The sequence below is a fragment of the Cibotium barometz genome, chromosome 57 (assembly GCF_041138505.1).
Source record: "Cibotium barometz isolate CiBa-2024 chromosome 57, ASM4113850v1, whole genome shotgun sequence".
NCBI lineage: Eukaryota > Viridiplantae > Streptophyta > Polypodiopsida > Cyatheales > Cibotiaceae > Cibotium > Cibotium barometz.
In genome coordinates this window covers 23,026,821-23,052,916 of record NC_141102.1, presented here as the reverse complement: position 1 = coordinate 23,052,916, position 26,096 = coordinate 23,026,821, and the positions used below count along the sequence as shown (strand labels likewise).

General features: G+C 38.4%; 2 protein-coding genes across 4 annotated transcripts; both read right to left on the bottom strand.

Moving 5' to 3' along the window:
* Positions 1-13,907: 13,907 nt before the first annotated feature.
* LOC147606569 (uncharacterized) lies at positions 13,908-15,110 on the bottom strand. Its single transcript, XM_086792230.1, has one exon. The coding sequence runs from the start codon at positions 15,108-15,110 to the stop codon at positions 14,322-14,324; it is 789 nt and encodes a 262-aa protein (XP_086648356.1). The 3' UTR covers positions 13,908-14,321.
* A 2,883-nt stretch (positions 15,111-17,993) lies between these two features.
* LOC147606568 (uncharacterized) lies at positions 17,994-22,144 on the bottom strand. Of its 3 annotated transcripts, none has more exons than XM_086791810.1 (3): positions 21,943-22,144; positions 19,937-20,328; positions 17,994-18,457 (listed from the first exon to the last, which is right to left on the bottom strand). In XM_086791810.1, exons 2-3 carry the CDS (start codon positions 20,288-20,290, stop codon positions 18,410-18,412), a joined length of 402 nt encoding a protein of 133 aa, XP_086647936.1. In that variant the 5' UTR covers positions 20,291-20,328; positions 21,943-22,144; the 3' UTR covers positions 17,994-18,409. The 3 variants fall into 3 exon arrangements, with proteins under 3 accessions (XP_086647936.1, XP_086647935.1, XP_086647934.1); XM_086791809.1 differs by lacking the exon at positions 17,994-18,457 and having other exon boundaries at positions 18,486-20,112; positions 20,260-20,328; XM_086791808.1 differs by lacking the exon at positions 17,994-18,457 and having other exon boundaries at positions 18,488-20,328.
* Between the last annotated feature and the right edge of the window lie 3,952 nt (positions 22,145-26,096).

Here is a 26,096-nt window from a genome sequence, read left to right as displayed (position 1 = left end):
CATGTGTGTGGTGATGGTTTGTCTGCCTAGAATATGTGTTAGACTTGCCAAATTATTTGTTGGATATTTTATAGGTGAGGAGGATTGTGGAAGATTGAGGTGGATACGTATATATTTTTATTTTAGACTTGCCAAATTATTTGTGGATATTTTATAGGGGAGGAGGACTTGAAAGTTTTGAGGTGGAAACGTATATATTATTATTTTGGGCATTCATAATTTTTGAGCAAGCTTTGTAAATATGTGCAAGATTGTGAACACTTCTTTGTTTATATTTACAAAGAAGTCTATGCTTGTAAATACAAACAAAGAAGTGTTCACAAACTCTAGAAAAATCCCAAAAAAATCCAAAAAATCTTTAAAAGTCTTCTTCAAATTTTGGGTGAAAATTTTCAGTTTTCAAGTAGTGGGAAAAGTGAAGTAATAAATTTTGACCATATTTTGACCTACGCTCAAGACTTGTATGTGCATGGGGGGGGGGGGGGGGGGGGGGGCGGTGGGGATTATGTGAAGCAAGACTCTAGTTCAACCTTCATACAAAGTGTTTGCTCAACTTCAACACAAATTTGAGCTGTTTCAAAAGCATTGAGATAAGCCAAATTTATGTTCTTTATTTATTTATTTATAAATGGTTTATTGCACTTTACTTATTTATTTATTTGCTTGTATAAAATGGTTGATTTACTTACACTATCCACAATGCAAGAACAAATTATTATACTTCTAAGGCAAATAGCAACTGAGCTTGAGCATAGGCACAAGCAAGAATGCCGTGCGATAATTTTATGCGCTATTGTCAAGAGTTAATAACTTATTGATGTGTTTGTAATTATATTAGTGAAATCCTTAATGAAGGCACGCGATAGTCTCAAATGCTCAAAAATTAGTAACAAGGTAGTGTCATTTTAAAAAATAAAAATAGTTGGAATGACTTCTGAGGCAGTGAGAGATGTATGGGGGAGCGCGTGTCTTCATCCATTTCTCAATCATTTTGAAGATAGAAAGAAGAGACCATAAGTGTGGGTTGACGAAGCAATTGTCTCTAAGTTTGAAATACCCTAGCTATGGTGAAACAACCTAGATCAAATGAAGAGCTATTTCTTAAAAGGAGCAACTTGATGGCCCTAATGAATTCTACTAGGGTTTGTGAGGAAGGAGTCAACATCAATGTTTGCGTTGTCTAAAGAACATTGAACATTCATCGAAGGAACTTGTATGTTTTCTCTAGACTTCTCCTTTTGGAAGATGGATATTTGCCCCTGAAAACATGCCAAAAACAGCAAGAACGCATCAGCTGTGTCACAGAAGAGGTGAAGGATTTGGTATTTAAGTTATGCTCATCCCATACCAGAGCCTCACTAAACAAGGACATTTCTCCTAAACTATTGGGAAGAAAATTGGACAAAAAACATCCGACACATCTTCTCGAGATGTCATAGATAATATCCTATGTCTGGATTGCCTATTGCGCAACATGAAATACTATGAGTGTAGTAAGTGGGTGAGATGCATCTTTGCTAATGCATGAAGAATAGCTCTGATTTAGGTTATACATAAATAGAAGCTTGTATTACCCAATAGGAACTATCTTTTGAACCGGTTGTAAAGTAGTAGCCCATAGTAGCTATTAAAAGGACTAGGTTAGAACAGGGAATATCAAAATTTGAGCTAGTAGCTATATGTGGAAATAGTTGTGAACTAGTATTTATATGTTTGAACTAGTATCGATTTCTTGAAATAGTGTGAGCTAGTACTTTATGGTAGCTACTTGATGAACTGAGCTGTCTCCTGAAATAGTGTGAGCTAATACTTTATAGCAGCTACCTCATGAACTGAGCTAGCGCTTTATAGCACCTATCTCATGGACTAGTACCTATCTCCTAAAGTAGTTGGGAGCTAGTACTTCATAGTACCTATCTCTTGGACTAGTTGTGAACTAGTATCTATCTCCCAATGTAGTTGTGAGCTAGTACATTATAGTAGCTATCTCATGAACTAGTACCTAAAGAACTAGTACCTATCTCCCAAAATATTTGTGAGCTAGCACCTAATAGTAGCTATCTCAAGAACTAGCTATGAACTAGTAGAGCTATCTCCCAAAATAGTTGTGAGCCAATACCTAATAGTAGCTATCTCAGGAACTAGCTGTGAATTAGTACCTATCTCCTGAAATAGTTGTGAGCTGGTACCTCATAGTGGCTAGTTCATGAACTAGCTCTGTGAACTAGTACCTTTCTCCTATAATAGTTTTGAGCCAGTAGCTAATACATTTGAGCTTATTGTGAACTAGAAGCTAGTCCGCTGAACTAGTTATGAACTATCTATTAAAGTAGTGTTGAAGCAGTAGGTAATAGTAGAGCTAGTAGGCTACAATAGCTATTTTTTGAAAGTAGTAGATAATAGTAGAGCCAGTAGGCTATAGTAGCTATCTTTTGAACTAGATGTGAGATAGTAGCTATGTATGTTTAATGAACTACTCATGTGATACATGTTGCAAAATGTAGGCTAAGCTCTTCCTCACGTTTCAGTTAGAGCACCTGGATGTCAAGATACAACAACACTCCTTTGAGCACTTGAAACTTCTTTTTTTATGAAACCTCAAAGACTACCAGGTATACATGAGTGTGTTTTTTTTGGGAGATTTTAATTTAGGTCTTTTTGCAAGAAATTTAGAGCTTCTGTAGTTCAGAGCTCTTAGATCAATTTCTTCTAGGGAGTATGTGTTTCTCTACATATATACATACATACATATACATATACATATACATATACATACACATATACATACATATATAGACACATACATACATACATACGTACATCTATCTACATGTACATACATATACAGTACGCAAGCGCTCAAGTCTCTCTCTCTCTCTCTCTCTCTCTCTCTCTCTCTCTCTCTCTCTCTCCGCTTTCATTGGTTGTGGTCAAAATCTTATAAAAATTCAACCAATTGTTCATAAGTCATTCTTAACTTGACATTATATATATACTGCAACACAGAAAAAAGTGCATGTATCAAAAATTCTACCTAATCACAAATAAATATGCACTTAAGTTTTGTAGTTATAAACACATAAATGAAGTCAAAATAAACACTATCACATAACATTGTGCATCGGGGATAATTTTGTAGTGAATGCAAAAGAAGATAATGATGAGGGGGTGGAATTCTTTGTTGTGCAATGTACTCAAGAAAAGTAGCATGTTAAAAAATTCATGAAGACAGGTGGGGTGATGTGATCTCTGTGAATTCATTTGTAGTGAGGGGATTGTTCTTTGCCTATATCACCCTCTAGAGAATAATCCAAAGGTTTTGTTATATTCGCATCTAGTTTGGTCTATCAAGTTCAAAATGGATCTTGTGGACTCAAGGAAGAAGCTGTATTCTATGTCAGATGACATGTATGAGACATGTATGAGGCAGTATACAATAGCATGCCTTTGGAAATTTGATGCTTGTACATGTAATAAATGAGATGTGGTGTTGAGGGTAGCTATGATATGTGCCATTTTTAGAAGCTTTTGATTTCATGATGCTGAATAGGGTTATTGGGGTATGGTGTCAATCTTGCAGCCTACCATACCCCAATACCCACTGCAAGATTGACACCATACCCCAAAAATCCCGTTCAACTGCCATGAAATGAGAAGCTTCTACAAATGCAAGAAGCCTAAAATAAAATGGCACATGCCCAACTAGATTGTTGGGATATGCTACCAATCTTATGTGTTACAAGCTTTACGGTATTCATGGTATTCTAAGCCCTTGGAATAATGTGCAACTTAGTAATGAACACCTTGACTTGAAGCTCAAAAACAACACAAGATTGGTAGCATACCGCAAAAATCTAGTTGGGCATGTGCCATTTCAGCTTGGGCTTGGACCCACTCTAAAAATGGCCCATGCCCAACTGGCCTTTGGGGGCATTGGCCATTTTCAACATTGGTTGCTTGGTAACCAAAATCTTTGTTTAGATGACACATATTGTAGCTCCCCTCTTAACACCTCATCTCATTAACCATGAGAACCTCGTGCACCTTAGTGCTGAACAACTTGATATCTAGCTCACATTGTACAACTTCATGCCATTCATTATTTTGCAAAACATGTGTTTCACCAATTGTATTGAGTGCTTAATTCACTTGTACATAGTGTTATTAGATTAATATAAAATTAGCACTTTTCTCTTTAAAAAAGCATATTGTACTTTATGTGTAGAAAAACAAGTGCACTTCAAGACTGCTTTAAAAGATTCACAAAATCATTCTCCTATATTCTAGTAATATATAGTATACAATTGAGCGGGCCCAAAACTAGCCATACAAATATGTTGACCAGTAGAGAATACAAGAGAGCATATGACATCGACTTTAATGAGAAGCCTCAAGAGGTGCAGGTGGAGCAGTTGGAGGTGGAACAAGTGGAATTGGAGGTAGAGGTGGAGGTCTTGTGATGTTGTCTATTAATTTCACAATACTCTCACCTCCAAAGATAGAAACATCCAACTTAGTGTATGTTGTCAGTAATGGGAACTGCAAAAAAATTTAAAATTACATGTGCCAACCATGAAGAACATTTTCTTAGCAAGCAGTATCTATGTAAGCTATTTATCTAGATAAGAAAAAATTGAATACAAATTCAGTCACAATTGTGTGTTTATTTCTACACATTGCATCATTTGGAAGGTTGAAAATCGTATTTAGTATGATCTTGGCATTTAGGGAAACCCTCCATCCACAAGTGTGGCCATCAAGTTGCAGCACGAATTTGGTCTAAATACATCTAATGTTGCAAAAATTGTCTTGGGTAATCACTTCCCAAGCACTTGTAATTTTAAGTACACTCCTACAAGAATAGAGGTCCTTTAGAATACCTAATGGATAGCCAAATAGATGAGAATATTAACCTTGCAATAAAATCACTTAGTATGTGACACAACCATGGATACCCATAGTTGAATTTTCCAAGTAGCATTTTCTATCCTGAAGATAAAGAAGAACCAGGCTCCAATGGGAACTGCAAGAAGTGATGATAGGTTAGGTAGTCATTGAAGAACCAGGTCCAATGGGAACTGCAAGAAGTGATGATAGGTTAGGTAGTCATTGAATTTGTGATGAAATGGTGAAAACAAGTACGAAATTTAGCACTTACTCTTCATGGGATCCGAAAACAACAACTTGCATGTGCTCAAAATATAGATACCAGGACCATATTGGTAATGAGTTCTCGGATTGAAGGTGGCCTGAAATTAGAGGGTCTAGCACCCACATGTGCTCTTGGATCAAAACTGGAAGCGCAAATAGATGTATAACATTAGGCCAAGAAACAAGGGCTAACTAGCATCAAATTGGTAAATTGTGTAAACATAATATAATACTTACTTCAAAAAAGATAAAATGATAATGTCATTGACCTTCCTGAGGTTATTCTTGAGAATATTTATTTCGTCCGTGTGTGAAATGGGAACTAAGCCCTATTTCCTCTTATCATCAACCTGACCATGAAGCTGGGCCCTAGATAAAATCTTGCATTATGTCTCTATAGGCCTCCATCGTCAGCTCTCATTTTTCCATGCCTCCTCTGCTGCCTCTACCTTTGCTTGCTGCTATCTCCTTAGATCTTCATCCTCTCTTTCCTGAGCTAATCTCTTGCCCTTCATCGTTAGCTCTTGTTTTGCCATTCCTCCTTTGTTGCCTCTGCCTCTGCTTACCACTGTCTCCTTAGATCCTCATCCTCTCTTTCCTGAGCTAATCTCTTGCCCTTCATCTAGTCACTCAGCCTTGTGTGCAGATCGTGAGCGACCTCTTCTACTTTTACCTCAACCTTAGATACTAACATGAGGCTTACATCAGCACCCTCAAACCTTAGAAGTTAATCACGAGGCTATCCACAACAATAAAACAAACAATAAGATGACAATTTCTACAATAATAATTTGTTAAATACTAATCACAAGGCTATCCACAAAAATAAAACAAACAATAAGACAACAATTACTACAATAATAATTTGTTAGTTGTATTTAAGTGCCTCAGTTCTAGGATAGTTTGTCACAACCAATCTAGTATATATTAATATACAAAAAATAGTGTGACTACAAACTTATAGTGTAGTACCATATAAACTAGTACTTGTATAGTGTCACATGACATGTGCACATTGCCAAGTGTTGTTTAGTGGGTACTTGTGCATGGTGCATGTAGTAGGACACGTGTGTGCATGTAGTAGGACACGTGTGTAACATTTGCATGTATTTAACATGTGCATATGTCTACATCAATGAATACATTTGAGCATTTCCCCTCTGCTTTCTTAAAGAAGTTTGTAGTTTTTTTTTATCATGGCATGGTGGTGATCTATTGATGCATTTATAACTGCATCTAGCCTATATCAAAGTTAATAAACTTTCTTGGATCAATTGAGAGTGTAGAAATTATTTGCCTTGATGTCGTATATGACGTTTAGCTTCATCTTCGCTTGTTTGTCTTAATGATGTCATATGTGATATTTAGCTTCATCTTCACTTGAGAAACTATTGAAAATAAATTATTATTTTATTTTTTTCGAACATTCTTATAGCATAACATGGTTGTTTGTCTTAATGATGTCATATGTGATATTTAGCTTCATCTTCACTTGAGAAACTATTGAAAATAAATTATTATTTTATTTTTTTCGAACATTCTTATAGCATAACATGGTTGATCTCTCTACTTGGAATTTACAATGTGGATAAAGCATTTAACAGAGGGAGAGTACTGAGGAAAAATACATTAACTCAAGGACCATGCTTTGGTAAAAGTTGAAAATTTATGCTAACATTTTTTTATTTCAAAAAGAACCTCTGTGAGCTCCATTATGTGAGAGAAATGGTCTCGGCATCTTTTCTTATGGCTTTGAAGACAAAGGTTAGAAGTGCGGGTGATGAAAAAGATAACCCTAAGGTGGAAATCCATGTTGAAAAACCTCTAATGCACCTTGCCTATAGAGGTTCTTGGAAACTTTCCTATTGTAAAACGTCACCTCCTATGGTGGAGAGGGGGAAGGGCTATGATGTTGAATTACAAAAAAAGGTAATGTTTTACGTGACCTAATTGATCATATACCTTAATTGAAATTTGTTAGGGTTAAGATTAATGATGCTAGTTTTTAAAGGCATATGGAGAGGTTGGGATCCTTACAAATGTGTAAACGTTGTGTGGGATGCATTAGATTTTAGGAGAAATACTACTTCAAGGATACTTCAAGGCAGTGGTATTGGACCTAGGGATGGGAGGGGTTGAGGGGTGTGGGGAGAGAAGCTCTATGTAACCCATTTAAAGGGCTTGTCTACCCATGCAAGACTAATTTATTTCATGGAAAATCAAGTACAAGGACATTGGAGAGCATGACTTTCATGGAATCCTCAAGGATGAGCTTGGCAACTTCTCCAAAATCTTGGATGCCTACAACAACACACGTAAAGCTAGAAACCATGGAGCTATCTAGCTAAATAAAACTAATAATTAGAAGATAATTGTTTACTGCTAATTTGTTGGTGTGCCTCTTACAAAAAATGAGGTCTATGTTAGATCCTCACCATTGATCTACATACTATACAAAAAGTAGTGTTACTACAAAATTTTTATGCGTTGATACACCCAAAAATACCATGCGGCACCATTCACAAGCCATTATAGGGGGTAGAGACTCGATGTAAGATCCCTCTTGCACAAACCATTATACGGGGTAGAGACTCGATGTAAGGCCCCTCTTGCACTTTATTAATATGAAAAAATCATGTATCCTTTTTTCGTTCAGAGAATATGTAATTATAGCATGGTGATTTGTGATTGCATGGTGATTTGAGAATATATTTGTGACTTTAGCCACAAAAATAGATGGTGTGCATGGTACACATGCCCATGAGGTGTTGGAAGATGGTTCATCCATGGCATACTCAACACTCATTCAAAGAACATATATATGGTGCATTTGATGGCTTGATCTTAGACATGGAATGATATTTTGGACATTTATTGTATTTGAGATATGTGGCATTAGAATAGTATGGTTTTATGGATGTTCAACGAGCAAGATTCTCTAGGAAGACACAAGCTCCTCAAGTGGGCATAGGAGGAGATTGTCTAGGCTAGAATTTAGTGAAAGAATCAAGGAGATAATGATGGAAAGGTGAAGATGTTTTTGGAGGAGGATTCTCGACCTCATCAATGATGTAATCGACCTTATATTTGCGCCTATATAAGAGGAAAGATCTAAACATTTGACATTTTGCTCATTTTCTAGTTATTATGCTCATTTGATTAGGCTGATGTGTGCTTCAATCCACCTTGAAATCTAAGCATGGTATCAGAGCAGTGTATGCCAACTTCAACAACTGTTTTGCTGGTGCTTGTTGCTAGAAGAATCATTGGTAAGTAAGCACACTGACTTCCAGCACCTCTGATCATACACCTTCAATTGTCCTCTCAAGTAAGCACTGACTTCTAGCACCTCTGATCATACACCTAAAAGCCTCTCCTGACCTTACCTAACATCCAGTTGACCAAAACATTCACCAGCTCTACTGACACAGAACTATCTGATTCTACCTCCGAAATCCTCCCCTTTGTTCCTAGTCAGAAACCTATCCTCCAGGCTCCTCTACAATCCTCCAATATCAGCCCACCAGAAATGTGACACAAAATCCGCTGACTGAGAACCCTCAATTGAGACAGAAACTTTCCTCAAGTGTCCTCTAACACACATAGGCCCTCAGATACCTCTAAATTTGAAGGGATATCATGCAATTAGCTTTTTGCTGACTACAGTTGGCACCCAGCTACCTTTGAATTAACTGTCCTCAACCAACCAACTAAATTGATACATCTGATGTAGGCATCCTCCCCTCTATGTCAGCTAGCACTTCTATACCCTCCAGAAACTCAAACCAAACGAGAATCCTACTCTGTGGAGACTCAACTGACTCTAACCTGACTATAGATGCCATAGAAACACACCACCATACTTTGGCTCCACCTTGAACCTGAATTCTCCGGCTTCCAGCTCAAGTGGTTGATGAATGATCCCTACATATTGAAGTCATGTCTCCTCTTGGAGGACAATACTTTGCAAACCAAAGAAATCAGTGAAACCTCACAAACAGCAATATCGTATCTGATTTCCAAAGTCTGAGTGCCATGGTTGATAACAAGGAAGGACGATATTGTGAGCTGAGCAATGAGAAATCCAAAAAGATGAGGAATGGCAGGGAGACAGAGAAGAGCAATGCTAAGGCGAGGATGGCTAGGAGAAAGAAAAACAATGAAGAGCAACCAAGAAAGAGAGATGATGTCGAGAAGTGCTGATATGGCATAGTCCAACTTGAACGTCACAAAGGGATATGGTGGCCAATAATGGTCCAACAAATGCCATATTCTGAATTGAATGCTCAATCAAGAAGTGGCAGCTATTTGGTTCACATATAATTTGCAGGCATAAACAATTGTGTTTTAGTATACGCCATCTAATGCAATGAGGAGATTGTGCTCCATAACATTTTTTGATTCTACAAGTCATGGAATATTTAAGTGGACGAGAAAGGGTTTTCTCAACCCCTCAACAAGGGATAGAATGGCTTTGCAATTATGGCAGCTATACTAAATGGATTACTATGGACCACCGTTAATTGCCATTTATGGCCCGTTAATTGCCACTAACCCAACATAGATCACATCGGATCTTTGTGAATAATGTTTACTACTTGTTACATTCTAGCCGATTCTAGTTAACACTCGTAAGTTAGTCGTTAGTAGTAGTCTAGGTTAGTAGTTAGTAGTTAGTATTCAATTTGGTTTAGTAGTAGTCTTTAGTCTAGATTAGTAGTTAGTAGTTCTAGTTTAGTAGTTAGTCTTCAGTTTAGTTTAGTAGTAGTCTTTAGTTAGATTAATAGACTCGATTAGTAGTTTAGTTTTAGTTCTAGTTTAGTTAGTCTTTAATCTTGAGTTAGTCTTTAGTTTAGTTAGTCTTCAATCTAGATTAGTAGTCTCAATTAGTATTTTAGTTTTAGTTCTAGTTTAGTTAGTCTTTAATCATGAGTTAGTCTTTAGTTTAGTTAGTCTTCTACATAGATTAGTAGTCTAAGTTAGTAGGTTAGTTAGTCTTTTCTACTCCCTCCCCTTACTCTCTCTCCCAGTTTCTTATTCACTCAAACCCTAAACCCTTACTCCTCCATACCGTCCCTTAATCCTCCACTCACCATCTCCTCCCTTACTCCTCCAATTTCTTTTATTATTTAATTTGTGGAATAATCTAATCTCCATGTACCATGGTCCTGTAAAACAGTGGTATCAGAGCACGGCAAATTCAAGATTTGAATTTGGGTCATGGAGAGTTGAAGAAAAATCAAGAAATTGATTTTTACTCAAAGGTTATTGGCTTGGAGAAATCTGAAGGCTTTTCAACAAATTCAAAATTACTTGCATGAGAAGAGTAGAATCTCCAGCAAAGGTACAAGGCTTTGAAGAAGGACACAAATTCATCCAAAAATCCAAGAGGTTAAGAAGAGAAGATTTCGAACGAGCTCTTTTCCCAAACTTTTCAACATTAAAGTATACCGGATCAATATACTTATTCTTCGTGGGATGCCATCAACTTCGAGCTCTTCGACAACCCTTCTTTCGAAGTACATTCGAGTCAAATAAGTTTTCCACCTTTTTAAATTTTTTTAATAATTTCATAATATTTTACTTGTTCTTTTACAATGGCAATTTATCCACAACCACCCACCATCCAAGATCAAGTAAATGCACTTTAAGCTCAGTTGTTGAGTGAGAAGAGACAAAGAGAATATTTCGAGCGAAAATTTACTCGCAAAAAGCAAAGGAGTGCGTATTCTGAATCTGATTCTTTGGATTCTGACGACGACCCTATTCAAAGAACTGTGTGAGCTACTCTCAAAGCTCAAGAGTCTCAAAAAGGACACAAGATCAGCAAAAGCTTTCACTTTTCAGGATTATGATGGCAAAAAGGATGCACACATCATACTCGCATGGTTAAGCAAACTTGATGATTATTTTTTTGGTGAAAATTTTTCTCAGAAGAAAGATAAGGTTAAATGTGCTACTAATCATTTGATAGATAGTGCAGCTCTTTGGTGGGATGTTATTAGACAGGGCAAATCCAAACCCAAGTCATGGAAAGAATTTTAGAAGCTGATAAAAAAGGATTTCTTACCTCCATCATATAAGAGTAAAACCAGACAGCGATAGGATATTTTTAGATAGCTTAAAAAGGAGAACATATCAGCCTATATTGACAGATTTTAGCAAACTTTATTGCAGCTTCAAGCTATAGAGAAAGTACGTGAGAAAGAGCAAAGGAGAAAATTACCAGTTCATTAGAGCAGAAGTGAACATGTTTCATCCTCGTTCTCTCAGCAATGCTATCTATCTAGCAACATACTGCAAGAAGAAAAATGGATTTTCGAGGGATACTACAGTGACAGATTCTCATATTCTTCCATCTTCTCAATCTACACACATTATAAGAAGTTTTAACACAAAGATAAAGCAAAGAAGCACGATGATCCACTAGTGAATGGAAAGAATACTAAAGCTGCAAAGACGACCAATAATGGAGATCAAAAATCACATGTGATTACATGCTATAGATGCCACAAAGGACATTATGCATATCAGTGTCGAAAAGAAAAAGAATCGAGTTGCGGTCATAAATGTGGTTCAAGACAAAGACAAAGGCGACCAACCAAAGCAAGACGGTACTTCCAACCATGATTTCTACCATTAGAGAGGTAAGCCTAAAACTCATACTTATGCATTGTTTAATGTTATACCTAAATTCTAATATATAGGTCAAGATAGTCTAATGATTGATATGTACTTTCTATACGCGGAAGAAAATACATATCACATCATTCACTATTAAGACTTGAGTGAACTAACAATGATGCACATATGTTTTTCGACTGATCAGCGAAGAATGTATGTAACTTATTATTATTTCACATTCATACTTTAAAAATCTAACACCTCATTTAAAACACTTTCTTTAAATTATTCTCTTTCTATTTTCAAACAAGATTAACTAGGTGTCTATGAGAGATACTTGTGTTGATATCTATGAGAGATACTTGTGTTGGTATCTATGAGAGATACTTGTGTTGGTATCTATGAAAGATACTTGTGTTGGTGTTTGTGAATAAATGCGCAACTGAGGTCAGTTGAAACCCGAACAAGAGGGAATGTTACGGTAATTAATTTATTTTTGGGTGATCCAATAAGTAAAAATAATATCTTGGGAGACCCAAGTGTGATTAATTGTTGTGAGTGAATCCAACCAAGTGTGACATGTGTGATGCATGTATTGTGATTAAGTTGGTTGTGAGTGAGTCCAACCAACTGTGACACGTGAGAGACGTGTGGTATACTTTTTGAATACGTGTGATGCATATGAAAACATTGTGAATGAATCCAATGTGTGTGAGTTTGATTGTGAGTGAGTCTAATCAACTCGAAGACACGTGTGATCCATGTAAAGGTTATGTGAATTTGATTGTGAGTGAGTCCGATCAACCCTTTTGAATTAATGAGGGTGACCCTAGTTGATTTGTGAGTGAGTCCAGCAAGCTGTGGCACATGTGAGACGTGTGGTATACTTTTGAATACATGTGATGCGTATGATGAAAACATTGTGAGTGAATCCAATGTATGAGTTTGATTGTGAGTGAGTCTGATCAACTCTAAGACACGTGTGACGCGTGTAAAGGTTCTATGAATTTGATCGTGAGTGAGTTCGATCAACTTTAAGACACGTGTGATGCGTGTGAGGATTTGTAGAAGTGAATCCACTTAAATACATAATGAGATTGTGAGTGAATCCAATAATGTGGGAACAATTAATGTGTTTGATCACTCATGTGTGCTGATAGTTACAACCGAGGACGGTTGTTCTTATATTAAACGGGAGGACTATCACGGGAGTGAGATTTTTCAGAATATTTTTTCATGGGAATGAATCAAATTAATTATATGTGTGATACATGATTCATGTGTGAAGCATGGTTATGAATGATTTCCATTTGTTATAATAATTTTTGTGAGTGATTCCAAAGTAATTGTGATCTAACATTGTGGATTATGTTGAGTATAGATCATGGGTTCGAGACAACCAAGGTGGACATTGGACGAGATTATCCAGCCAAGCACATGTGTGCTAAATATTTAATTTTGTATGGTTTGGCCCATTGTACATATATTGGGCAAGGTTTATTTTTGATGAGATGCTTTAAAAGCATTGGACTAAGGTTTAATTTTGTAAAAGCCTAATTTTGGAAAAGCTATGCTATTTATGGCTCCACGGGCTAAATTTATTAATATGGTTTAAATATCGCGTGTGGGAGTGGAGCCACACACGTCGGGGGGAGATTGCACCCAGTCTTGTGTTCTTTGATTTTTATGTTCTTTGATCTTTCATGTTTTTGATTTATGCTATGATGTTATGGTTAATTTCTTTTATTATTTAATTTGTGGAATAATCTAATCTCCACGTACCATGGTCCTGTGACAGTGATACCTCTAATGACCAAACCATTATATATATCTTCATGTTTAAGGCCGTGGGATGAACCTTTGGAGGCCATGGACGGGCCTCAAGACAAACACATGTAGAACACTTGGTGAACACATGGGAAGTAGACAAATTTATCTTTAATCATAGGTTGGGCTACACATAGGAGGTATCATTTGTCATTCCTTTTGTATGAATAGTTCAAAACCTTAAAATTAGACATGGGAGGATTTTATAGAAGTTTAAGTTTGAAATCTTCCACCTTAAAGAAAATGTGTTAATGCCATGCCAACAATATGGTATGCTTCTCACAAAAGTCTAAAAACTTGCCCAATTACATGATAACTTGGAAGAAAACATGTAAAATCATCACTTTTCGACCCCAAGCAAACAAACACACCTATAACTCTTCTGTAAAACTTGTAACATATGGTGTCAAATCTTCGCTTCTCGAGATCGCATGCAAAGAAGCACACCTACAACTCTTGTGTATGGATAGTCGTCAGAGAGATCACATCCTGAGGTTGTGATATATATTCTCGCGTAAGAAAATCCTTTATACATACATAGAAAAAGCTTGATATAAACACAAGTTGTTATACAATGAAAACTTTTGGGAAGGTGGAGTTCTTGCAAAGCTGTGGTCATAATTCAGGCGAAAATAAATAATTTAGATATAGTGGAATAAATAGACATGGCTGGCATGCATAATTGCGTAGCCTATGGAGTTATAGACTTATGTATGGATTTACCCAATGTGCACGTAGTCACCAATTTGCACTACTTCATGTTTCTGCTCATTGACAATGCTATCATCGATGGCACAGTACAAGAGATACAGACTCGGACATTCGGCTTTCTTGGAAGGCCTATCAAATGACTTAAGAACTGGTTTTCCAGGAATTGCCGACCACCAAGTTATGATGTTCTCAACCACGCGTGCCGCTTCGTCACTGAGAACCTTGTGCTTTTCAAATCGACCGACATCGAGGTGGAGGCAGTAGTTGGCTGCAACCCCCCAGTTCTCATGAAAAGATTCCTTGTCGTCGATTTTGGACATGTGAACGATGCACAAGCGGTGGTCTCCCACAGAGATAGCATAGTCGTAAGCACCTTCAATGCGCATGGTTCTTCCATCTCGCTTATCACCCTCGGCACCATCGCAATGGATGACATGAGCATAGCTATAGTAGATGTGTTGGTACGATCGAGTGAGAGGATCTGAATACAAAATGAATCGAAACAAGGCATATAATCGGTCAGTCTTTTTCGGATAAATTTGGGTGCTGACCTCGACGAGGCCAGCTTGATAAATAACATCCTGGAATGCATCTGCTAGGAAGTATTGTACGAGGCAGAAGGAGATGTATTTGAGCTTGGAGAAGGGGTGCACCCACAGGTCGCGAACTGCCCACGCCAGCGATACTGCTGCGGGAACAATTGTGAGCAAGCTTACAAGGCTGGCAATGGCGAGCTTGTACGGACCTGGAAGAGTGTACAGCCCTAAGATGAACCCAAATACCGCAACACCATTCATGCTGCCTTTGTATTAGAAATTATGAACCACCACAATTTTTTTGTTTGACAAAAAAAATGTAGAGAGATGATAAATAATAGAAGGAAGAAGGTGTACATGGAGGAAAAAGAGATGATGGAGATGGGTTGGAGTTGAGGACATTGAAAAAAAAATGATGATGATTGGTTTGAAAAAAAATGCAAAGAGATCATGAATAATAGGAGGAGGAAGGTGCAGATGAAGAGGTGTATAGGAAGGAAAAAGAGACTGATGATGATGATGGATTAGAGATAAGAACATTGCAAAAAAAACAATGACAATTGGTTTGAAAAAAAGTAGAGAGATTTTGAATAATAAGAGGAAGGTGACTAGGAAGAGGTGCACATGAAGACAATGGAGATTGGTTGGAGATGAGGATATTGAAAAACAGAAGATGACAATTAGTTTGAAAAAGAATGTAGAGAGATCGTAAATAATAGGAGGACGAAGGTGTAGAGGAAGAGGCCTACATGGCTAAAACATTGGAGTTTCTTTGCAAAAGAAGGTGTAGAGGAAGAGGCCTATGGCTAAATCATTGGAGTTTCTTTGCAAAAGAAGGGTGGCCTTCAAACTTAACGTTCTAGTTGGAAGGGTGGTTTGTCTAATTAGCCTTCAGAAGAAAAGGAGGAGCAACCTTCAAATATGAGGGATGTTTTTTCATAACCGTTCTTATTTCCAATATCTTCAACCAAAACAATTGCCATCTTCTTTCTCATTCTTGTCTTCATGAATCACCACGTAAAAGTAGGTTGTTGATGAGTGACGATAATGAATAGCAAAGATGGGTTGGAGAGATGTAATAAAGAAGATGGTGACTTGTTTGAAAAAAATGTAGAGAGATCATAAATAATAGAAGGAAAAAGGTGCACGTGAAGGAAAAAGAGACAATGGAGATGGGTTTGACAAAAAAATGTAGAGAGAATATAAATAAGAGAAGGAAGAAGGTGTACACAGAGGAAAAAGAGATGATGGAGATGGGTTGGAGATGAGGACATTGAAAAAAAAATGATGATGATTGGTTTGGAAAAAAATGCAAAGAGATCATGAATAATAGGAGGAGGAAGGTGCAGATGAAGAGGTGTATAGGAAGGAAAAAGAGACAATGATGATGATGGATTGGAGATAAGAACATTGCAAAACAACAATGACAATTGGTTTGAAAAAAAGTAGGGAGATTTTGAATAATAAGAGGAAGGTGACTAGGAAGAGGTGCACATGAAGACAATGGAGATTGGTTGGAGATGAGGATATTGAAAAACAGAAGATGACAATTAGTTTGAAAAAGAATGTAGAGAGATCGTAAATAATAGGAGGACGAAGGTGTAGAGGAAGAGGCCTACATGGCTAAAACATTGGAGTTTCTTTGCAAAAGAAGGTGTAGAGGAAGAGGCCTATGGCTAAATCATTGGAGTTTCTTTGCAAAAGAAGGGTGGCCTTCAAACTTAACGTTCTAGTTGGAAGGGTGGTTTGTCTAATTAGCCTTCAGAAGAAAAGGAGGAGCAACCTTCAAATATGAGGGATGTTTTTTGATAACCGTTCTTATTTCCAATATCTTCAACCAAAACAATTGCCATCTTCTTTCTCATTCTTGTCTTCATGAATCACCACGTAAAAGTAGGTTGTTGATGAGTGACGATAATGAATAGCAAAGATGGGTTGGAGAGATGTAATAAAGAAGATGGTGACTTGTTTGAAAAAAATGTAGAGAGATCATAAATAATAGAAGGAAAAAGGTGCACGTGAAGGAAAAAGAGACAATGGAGATGGGTTTGACAAAAAAATGTAGAGAGAATATAAATAAGAGAAGGAAGAAGGTGTACACAAAGGAAAAAGAGATGATGGAGATGGGTTGGAGATGAGGACATTGAAAAAAAAATGATGATGATTGGTTTGGAAAAAAATGCAAAGAGATCATGAATAATAGGAGGAGGAAGGTGCAGATGAAGAGGTGTATAGGAAGGAAAAAGAGACAATGATGATGATGGATTGGAGATAAGAACACTGCAAAACAACAATGACAATTGGTTTGAAAAAAAGTAGGGAGATTTTGAATAATAAGAGGAAGGTGACTAGGAAGAGGTGCACATGAAGACAATGGAGATTGGTTGGAGATGAGGATATTGAAAAACAGAAGATGACAATTAGTTTGAAAAAGAATGTAGAGAGATCGTAAATAATAGGAGGACGAAGGTGTAGAGGAAGAGGCCTATGGCCAAATCATTGGAGTTTCTTTGCAAAAGAAGGGTGGCCTTCAATCTTAACCTTCTAGTTGGAAGGGTGGTTTGTCTAATTAGCCTTCAAAAGAAAAGGAGGAGTAGCCTTCAAATATGAGGGATGTTTTTTCATAACAATACAACCTGAATTATTTAAAAATTTTGGCTTTTGAAGCCCAAGATGAAGGGATAAGGTTTCACGTAATTTTCTATGAAACCTTACCTTGGGCTTCAAATTTAAGGCCTGCAAATATGTGTGTGTGAATAAATTTGTCTGTCTCTAGATAGAGAGAGACAAATTGGACAAATATGTGTGTGAATAAATTTGTCTAGAGAGAGACAAATTGGACAAATATGTGTGTGAATAAATATTTGTCCAATTTGTCTGTCTCCATCTAGAGAGAGACAAATTGGACAAATATGTGTGTGAATAAATTTGTCTGTCTCTAGATAGAGAGAGAAAAATTGGACAAATATGTGTGTGTGAATAAATTTGTCTGTCTCTAGATAGGGAGAAATTGGACAAATATGTGTGTGCGAATAAATTTGTCTGTCTCTAGATAGAGAGAGATAGAGAAATTGGACAAATATGTGTATAGATAGGTTGGTCGGTGCGATAATATGCACATTTAAATCTCTTGTATCAGGGTTCGGGAAATTTTTTTTAATGAACCGGCCATGAATCCTCCTCGCTACAAGTTGAACAGGTATTTTAAAATTTTAGGCGGCATGATCCTCTTCATACAAGAATGAAGAATCTCAGTCCCTCTTGCTACTTGAAGAAGGCGGACCATATCCTTCTACGACTTTTCTAAACCATCATAACATGCATTTCATAATGTACATGTGCTATAAAATTTAAACTTAAATATGCTATCCTTCTATGACTTTTCTAAACCATCATAATATGCATTTCATAGTGTATATGTGCTATAACATTTAAACCTTAAGATGCTGCATTTTACCATTGATACAACTTCACATAGTTGAAATAAAGAGACTAGAAATCATACTTGAAAGAAGCAAGCGAGCATGTTTCCAATCCTGGTATGACATCTCCGTAAACGTTTAGTGGTTGTTGCTAAGCACCATTGCTCTTTGAAGAGAAAAAGGTTCCTGTACATGCATTTGAAAAAGTTTATCTATTCACAATGAAGCATGCACATTCTATAAAACTATGTTACTAATACTTCTAAGATAATTGACATCCTTAAGAACTACATACAGATGCCAAGCCTATCAAGTTAGAGGATGAAGATTGAGGTATAGAGGAGCCCTTACCAAGACTTGAAGCACTAAAAGTACTTTCAATACTATACAAACCTGCAAGGCAACTCATTTGATAGGTTTACTTCCGGGGTTTTCTTTCCTAAACTCAACATAAGCAATCACGATGATAATAAAGTAGTATCATTATGCATTCTTACTTGAAAGTTGAAACACCCTAAAACAACTAGCATATCCATTCACTCCATATGTATAAGCATTTATATCAACATCTGGGGCATCCACATAATATTGTTTGATGCAAGCAATCTCATTGTGTACAAGACTTTCAACAGTAGTGACATCAACAAATTTCTTTTGGAACATTTGACTCAAAGTAGCTAATCCTCTTAAAATGTCAGCCATAAAATGCAAGCAATAAAGACACTCAAAATCTGATAAATCATGGTAAATATGAGGGGCCTCAGTCTTTGTAATGGTAAGAATAGAATCCAAAGATTTCACAACTATACTTACCGCTCGATACCTGCTTAGCCATCTAATATCAAATGTGTGTTCCAATCGAAGAATAGGGCATGCAAGATCAGCTTGCATGATTTCAAGGCCCTCTAATCTCTTGGAACTTTCATTGAAGTAGCTTGCAATAGCATTGACTAGTTTGTCAAGCTTTTTGCAATACTCCATCTCTTTGGCCACATTTGATACTGCTAAAGCGGCACGATGCGCTACACAATGTATCGAAGTCAAGAAAGGATTCACATGTTTTTTAAGCAATGCTTGAACTCCATTATCTTTTCCTACCATTGTAGCACATCTATCAGACCCAAAAGCAACAAATTTAGAAAAATCAAGGTTCATTTTCTTGAGCTCTTCAAGAATCGCCTCATAAATAGATTTAGCAGTACCATCATGAATACGCACAATTCCATAGAAGCTCATTTTGGGAATACAAGCACTCTCAAGATAAGAAAGATAAATGACCATATGATCATGTCGAGAGATATCATTAGACTCATCAATTAAAACTCCAAACCATGGACTAGCTGCAACCTTCTTTATGATAAAATCCATAAGACACTTTGCCATACAAAATATCATCTCAGCACATGCTTTATCATCATTATATAGAGTAGTAGTATATGGAGCATGACAATCTTGCACATATTTTATGATATGAGGAAAATCTGCAAATGCCATGTTTCTCTTTGCAATGAGATATGCACCTCTAAACAAACATAATAACGCTTGATCTTTTATCTCTACTACTTTTTGCATACTATTTTGAATGCAATCTTTATTCTCAATAAGCACGGCATTCATAGCTGCCTTATGACAATCAGTATGTGCATGAGACTTAAAATTACTTACCTTGAAGTTTATCGATCCACCTTTGGAATACGCAGAATGTGGATGAGGATACTTTAAGCAAAATTTGCAAAATAATTTCACCTCCTTATCATCATACTCGAGCCACTTATAATCATCTAGCCATTCTTTTTGAAAGAGTGCACGCCTTTCATTTTTTCGATCATACTCGGCCCTCTCTTCAAGAGACATACACTTCAAGGCTTCATCAGTAACATTAGCAACACTCTCACAAGCTGATGATGGACCAGATTCATTCTCAACAATCTTTTTAGTCTTTTTAGAAATGTTAGTTACATCAATGCTAGCCCAAGTAAGAAGTGTACCTTGTCTTTTATCTTTTGATTTAGGTGCCATGATGAAGCATAAACCTTACCTCAAAATAGACACCTTTTCTACAATTTCATAATACAAAGAATAAGAACCTCGCATGCGCACGGGCACACACACACACACACACAAGCCTTTAGGTATGCCTAGATAGATAAACAAGCATAGTACATACATCAATCGAAAAACACACCCATGCACATGTATTATACATAAGGAATAAGAACTTCTAATATCTATGACACACACACACACACACACACACACACATATACACATACACACACAAGCATGCATTACTATAAAAGGTTTGGGTCTCTCTCTCTATCTCTCTCTCTTTTAGTTATAGAAATGGATATTATGTATTTTTTCTATTCAAAATTGAAAAACCGATTAGGGTGAATTGTTATCCTTATTTTTGTTGGATGGGAAAAAGTTTTTTTTGACACTAGTTGGTGCCTAGCGATGGTAGCCTAGTAGTAGTTAGGATCTTTATTTGATGCTTCTTTCATTTGATTTTGATTCTACCATTTTTATATGTGCAATAAGCATAAACGCAGACTTGGCCATGAACTTTTGGGTGCCCGCGAGCGTAAACTCTAGCTGTATATCATCTGGGCAACTCTACTAACCTATTTCTCGTGACTATTGAGATATATCATATGCCACTAGTGGTGGTTGGTTAGAGTGGGATTTCTAACCCATGAGCTCATCGGTGGTCCGAAATACCATCGGATCTGGGACGTTTATGCATTGCAATGTGGTATGTGGCAGTTTTAATTTTTTTTGGGTGGTTAAAATTCATTAGGAAGGCTGAGGCCTACGTAGAACATGGCAGGCCAAAATTCAAATAATCCTTGTGAGAATTTGTGTAGGTGGGGGGTGGTTCTGCTATTGGTGGTTAGGTGGCATATATGTACGAGGATATTCGGTCATGGGGAGCGGCGCTTCACTCGGAGCCCTAACCTGCCACGTCTCCCTTCGGCCCTCACGTCTGTTTTGTGGTTCAAAATTGGCCAAGAAGAGAGAGAGAGAGAGAGAGAGAGGGCGGCCGCCGGCGTCCTTTTGGTTCTGTGAGATACTCGCGTCGCATGCGTAATAAGTCTTCTAAATTTGCAGAATTGTGCCCTGCCACCCTGGTCCAGCAGTGCTTTTTCACTCTGTGAACGGAGACAAAGGCCCAGGTTGCATCGCACCGTGCACGCAGAGCAAGGCCTTAGGCAAGCAAGCCTAAGTTACCACTGCACTAAGGCGAGGCAAAATCACCTCTCTCTCTCGCTGTGTGCGCGTGGTACGTGCTCGTTTTGAGCCAGGGAGAGGAAACATGGTCGGGCGAGGACTAAGCCATAGGAGGGACGAGGGCGACGACTGGAGGAAGGGGGGAGACGACAGGGGAAGGAGGCGCCGGCTCCTGGCTGGTGACGGCGGCTAAGGAGGGAGATTACCTGAGCCTTGAGGTACCTTACTCCATAGCAGCCTCTAACTCTACCATACATACGTAGGGCCTCGGTGCTTCAATGGCCGACTTCCGTTTCAGAGGCAAGCTGCTACAGCTCCTTTCCAACCCCCACCACCTCCGTGCCCGTAGCCACCGTATCCCTTGCCGCCGCCACTCAGGGTTCGAAAAGCTTTAATTTCAAGCAAATATACATATTACAAAAGTGAGCGCTAGCACTAACCCGATTGCTGGAGGCTTGTGCGTTGAATAGTTGAGGGCGCAGCAGCAGCAGCACGTTGACGGACCACGGTGGTGCGTTGAATGGTTGAGGGCGCGGGCGCAGCAGTAGCAGGTTGCAGTGTTGTTCAATGCAAGGCTCAAGCTTGAACGGTGAAGTTTGAACCGTAAAGGATAGCCTTGTGGCCGCTGGTGTGTGGACTTCATTGAAGATAAGCCTAGTCTAAAAAAAGCAACTTGCAACGTTTTCGGTTTGCAGAATAAAATTTAAATTCTATATAGTATATAGTATTACTATAGTCTATAAAGCTATAAATTATATACTAATATTAATATAGTATAATATATATTATATACTATATTGTATAATTTATATATTATATATTATATACTTTATAAATTAATCCTCCTAGTGCTAGTGTGAACCGGCCGGAATCTTTTTCGAAAAAGCTCCACGAGGTTTCAATCCTTTTCATGGAATTTTTGAACAAATTACCACTTCCTCCCCGACTCTAGATGAACAGGTATTTGCACAATCTGAACCGGCCCAAGGTTGAAGTTCCTCCCCGACTCTAGATGAACAGGTATTTGCACAATCTGAACCGGCCCAAGGTTGAAGCGAACCCGACTTTTCCCGAACCCTGTCTTGTATGCATGATGCATGTGGGTGCGATAACATGCGCATTTAATTGGCTGCGATGATAGCCATCATGGTAGCATCGGTCAGAGACAGCTCATAGACTTACAGTACATGTTATTTTATACATTAAAAAGAACCGACCTGAGATGCCAAGTCTACGTGAAAAACTTCGAGTGCATGACTGGTTGTATTGAAGCGCCTTGGATGTGCACGATAGGTCGTCACTAGTGTGGCGAAAAAACCCAGGTACAGTGTAATTGCACTTTCAAAATTTATATTTAAAGATATAAATATCTGTAAATATAAATTTTTTGAGAGGTTATAGAATAAAAACCTTCAAATTTTTTTTAAAAATCATTATTAATAATTTCTCAGAGTTGTAGGTGAAGGTTTTGTAAATTTTAGGAAAATTTTTTTTTTCGAGGCACTGGTCATCACCATCAATCTATATATGAATATACATAAAATAGTGTGACTACAAATTGAAAGTGCAGTACGGCCAAAACCATATGCACTTGTATGTCAGATGACCTGAGGATTGCTAAGTGTTATTCACTAGTTACATGTGTATGGTGCATGTGTGTACATCAATGAATACATTTGGGCATTTCCCCTTTGCTTGAAGAACTAAGGAGCTTTTATTGTCGTGGCATGATGGTGATACAAGCTATCTTGGATCAATATATGTAGAAATTGTTTGTCTTGTTGTGATATGCAACATTTAGCTTCATCTTCTCTTGTTTGTCTTGATGTCATATGCGATGTTTAGCTTCATCTTCACTTAGCAAATAAGTTTTTTTTAAAACTTTGTTAGACAATTTGTAACACTGGAAAGGCGATTTTCAAATATTATTTTGTTGTGCTTCACATCACATGGTTGATCTCTCTACTTGGAACATGTTTACAATGTGGAGAAGGAAGGATGGTGACAAGCATTTAACTGAGGGAAAATGCATGAACTTCAGGACCTCTCTTTGATCAAAGTTGACAATTTATGGTAGAAATTTTTGTTGTAAAAGAGAACTTGCTACAAGCTCCATACGTGAGAGGGAGGGACTTGACATCTTTTCTTATGGCTTTTGAAGACAAAGGTTATGGAGATTTAAGTGCTGATGAAGAAAAAGGTAGCTATAAGATGGAAAATACATGTTCAAAAACCTCGAATGCACCTTGACTATACAAAGGTGCCTGGCCACTTTTCTAGTGTACAGCTTCACCTCCTATAGTGGAGAAGGGAGAACGGGAGGGGGGGCTTGGGGGAGCTATGAAGTTAAATTTATGAAAAAGGTGATGTTTTGTGTCACTTAATCAATTGTGTAGATTACAATCCAAATTTGTTAAGTTTAAGGTTAGAGTTGGCTTGGGAGCTATTGATAATAAAGTTTTTAAAGATGTCCAGAGAGGTTGGGGTTTTTACAAAGTGCATAAAAATGGTGTGGGATGTGGTGGATTAGGAGAAGCACTACTTCAAGGCAATGGTATTCCACCCACGGATGGGAGAGGTTAGGGGCAATGTGGGTAGCTCTTTAGGACCACCTTAAAGGGCTTGTCTACCCATGTATGACTCTCTCAAGGATGAAATGAGAGATCGTGTGTTGCATGTGTGTTCTCAGGTGTGCTAGCCATACCCGAGCAAGAAATATAGGAAGCATGTACATTTGTGTGCTCATATGTGTGCAAGTCAACTAGCCATGCGTGAGAGAGAGAGAGAGAGAGAAAGAAAGAAAGAAAGAAAGATTTTATTAACGTCTTCCTAACGTCTTCCAAAAGACTAAACTCGACCTATGAGACAAATCAGTGTACCTGTGTTGGGGTATCCTCTGTCATCCCAACAAAATGAAAAAGTACTGAACTAAAAAGCTGAATCTAGGTGTGCAGTAAGTACAATGAGTGGGGGAGGGGATGGAGCTCTACTACTAGGAGAATGTAAAGCAAGAGAATTTACAACTCTGGCCTGAGTCTCCAGAAGAGGATAATTCACCAGAGAAACCACACTCTCTCCCCTTTGCTCAAACATTCCTAGACCCAATCACTGTTCGCTGCTAGCCAAGCAAAACCAAATCAACACCTCTTCCAAAAAACTCCTCATTGACCAGAGGCGGCAACCACCCCCATGTACCACACGTTCATCAGACCTTCTCACACAAAAACTAACTTTCTCTCCGGCATCAGCAGCTGCGCGAACACCACCAACCTGCTCTTACGTCCTTGCCTAATGCTCCGCGCACTTGTCGCTCCAGCCACCAGCCCACTCGACAGTACTAAGGCGGCTCCTTCACAGTCGACGGAACCATCAGTCACCACAGCAGCCTCTAACTTTCTCTTTCTCTGTCGCACCAGCAGCTGCCTTCGCCGACGCCAAGGCACTTTGCCCTCCACTCTCTTTGCTACCAACTTCTCTCGGCTACAAGCAAAACCAAGCCATACGTTTCTATCATCGCCAACCACCACGACGCTCTCAATCCCCCTACTCCTCTGCAGTGGACGTTCACTTCCTTCACTCCTTCGCTACTCTCTTCCTTCGCTACTAGCCGAGGTGCTTCACAGCAACACCTTCTCACCTTTTTCGCCTATCAGAGGCGGCTCTTCTCTCTTACCACAACCAGAGGCGGCCCCCCCTCTCTCTTCGCTTGCGCTACCACCAACCCAAAAACCTGTCTCTCCAGCCTATCGATGTCCTCCACTTGTCTTCAGCAGCCGCAGCCAACACCTTTACGTCCTTGCCCTAATGCTCCGCGCACTCGCAGTACCTCTTAAGTCCCTCTGTATCCTCGGCCTACTGTCGACGTCCCCCAAGCGTCGTCCACCACCTGCAGACAGCTCCAGCAAAACACAAAACCACTCTTTTATCATCCCTTGCGCACACCCCCAGGCCGTCCTCTTCACGACCCTCCTTTTTTGGTTCCCCGAGGCGGTTCCTTCTACAGTCGCCTAAAAACCCCACGCTTCTTGCCAAATACCCCGTTCACATCTAGGTGGCCCACCTGCAACAATCGACATGTGCTCTTCTCGAAGAATTTGCCATTCTGGCCCAATTTGGTATTTTCTCCATTGAATGCTCTTGTGCCACCTTTTTCTGCCATGCACACGTCCCTCATCACCTTCCATTTATGCTCCTTTTAGATCTGGCTCATGCACACATGTAATGGGCATCCCAACAATTAATCTCCTCCATGCTTCCATACCTTCAAATACAATCTGGTGTCGGACACATACAAAGCAATCGAATGGCTGACACCATCTCCAGCATAACACGCGCCGGACAAGTTTGTGCTTTCCACTTCCCTTACCCAACAAATTTTATCTCAAATAAAACTCAAAGCTGACCCAGACTAATTATATACTTCGTGATACTCTCAGTACTCTGCACAGTATGTACATATTACCAACTCCTATTTTGTCCACACATATTTAGCAACCCCCTACTTCTGCTGAGACATTCATGTCCAGCAGCTGTACAAACAGGGATGAAATATTCAGATTTTCCTCTGTATCTTCCACAACCTCCTGACATGCAT

What these genes read in the sequence shown, in the direction of transcription:
- LOC147606568 (XM_086791808.1), bottom strand. Translation starts at nt 20,290, where the DNA reads ATGGCACCTAAATCAAAAGATAAAAGACAAGGTACACTTCTTACTTGG.
- LOC147606569 (XM_086792230.1), bottom strand. Translation starts at nt 15,110, where the DNA reads ATGAATGGTGTTGCGGTATTTGGGTTCATCTTAGGGCTGTACACTCTT.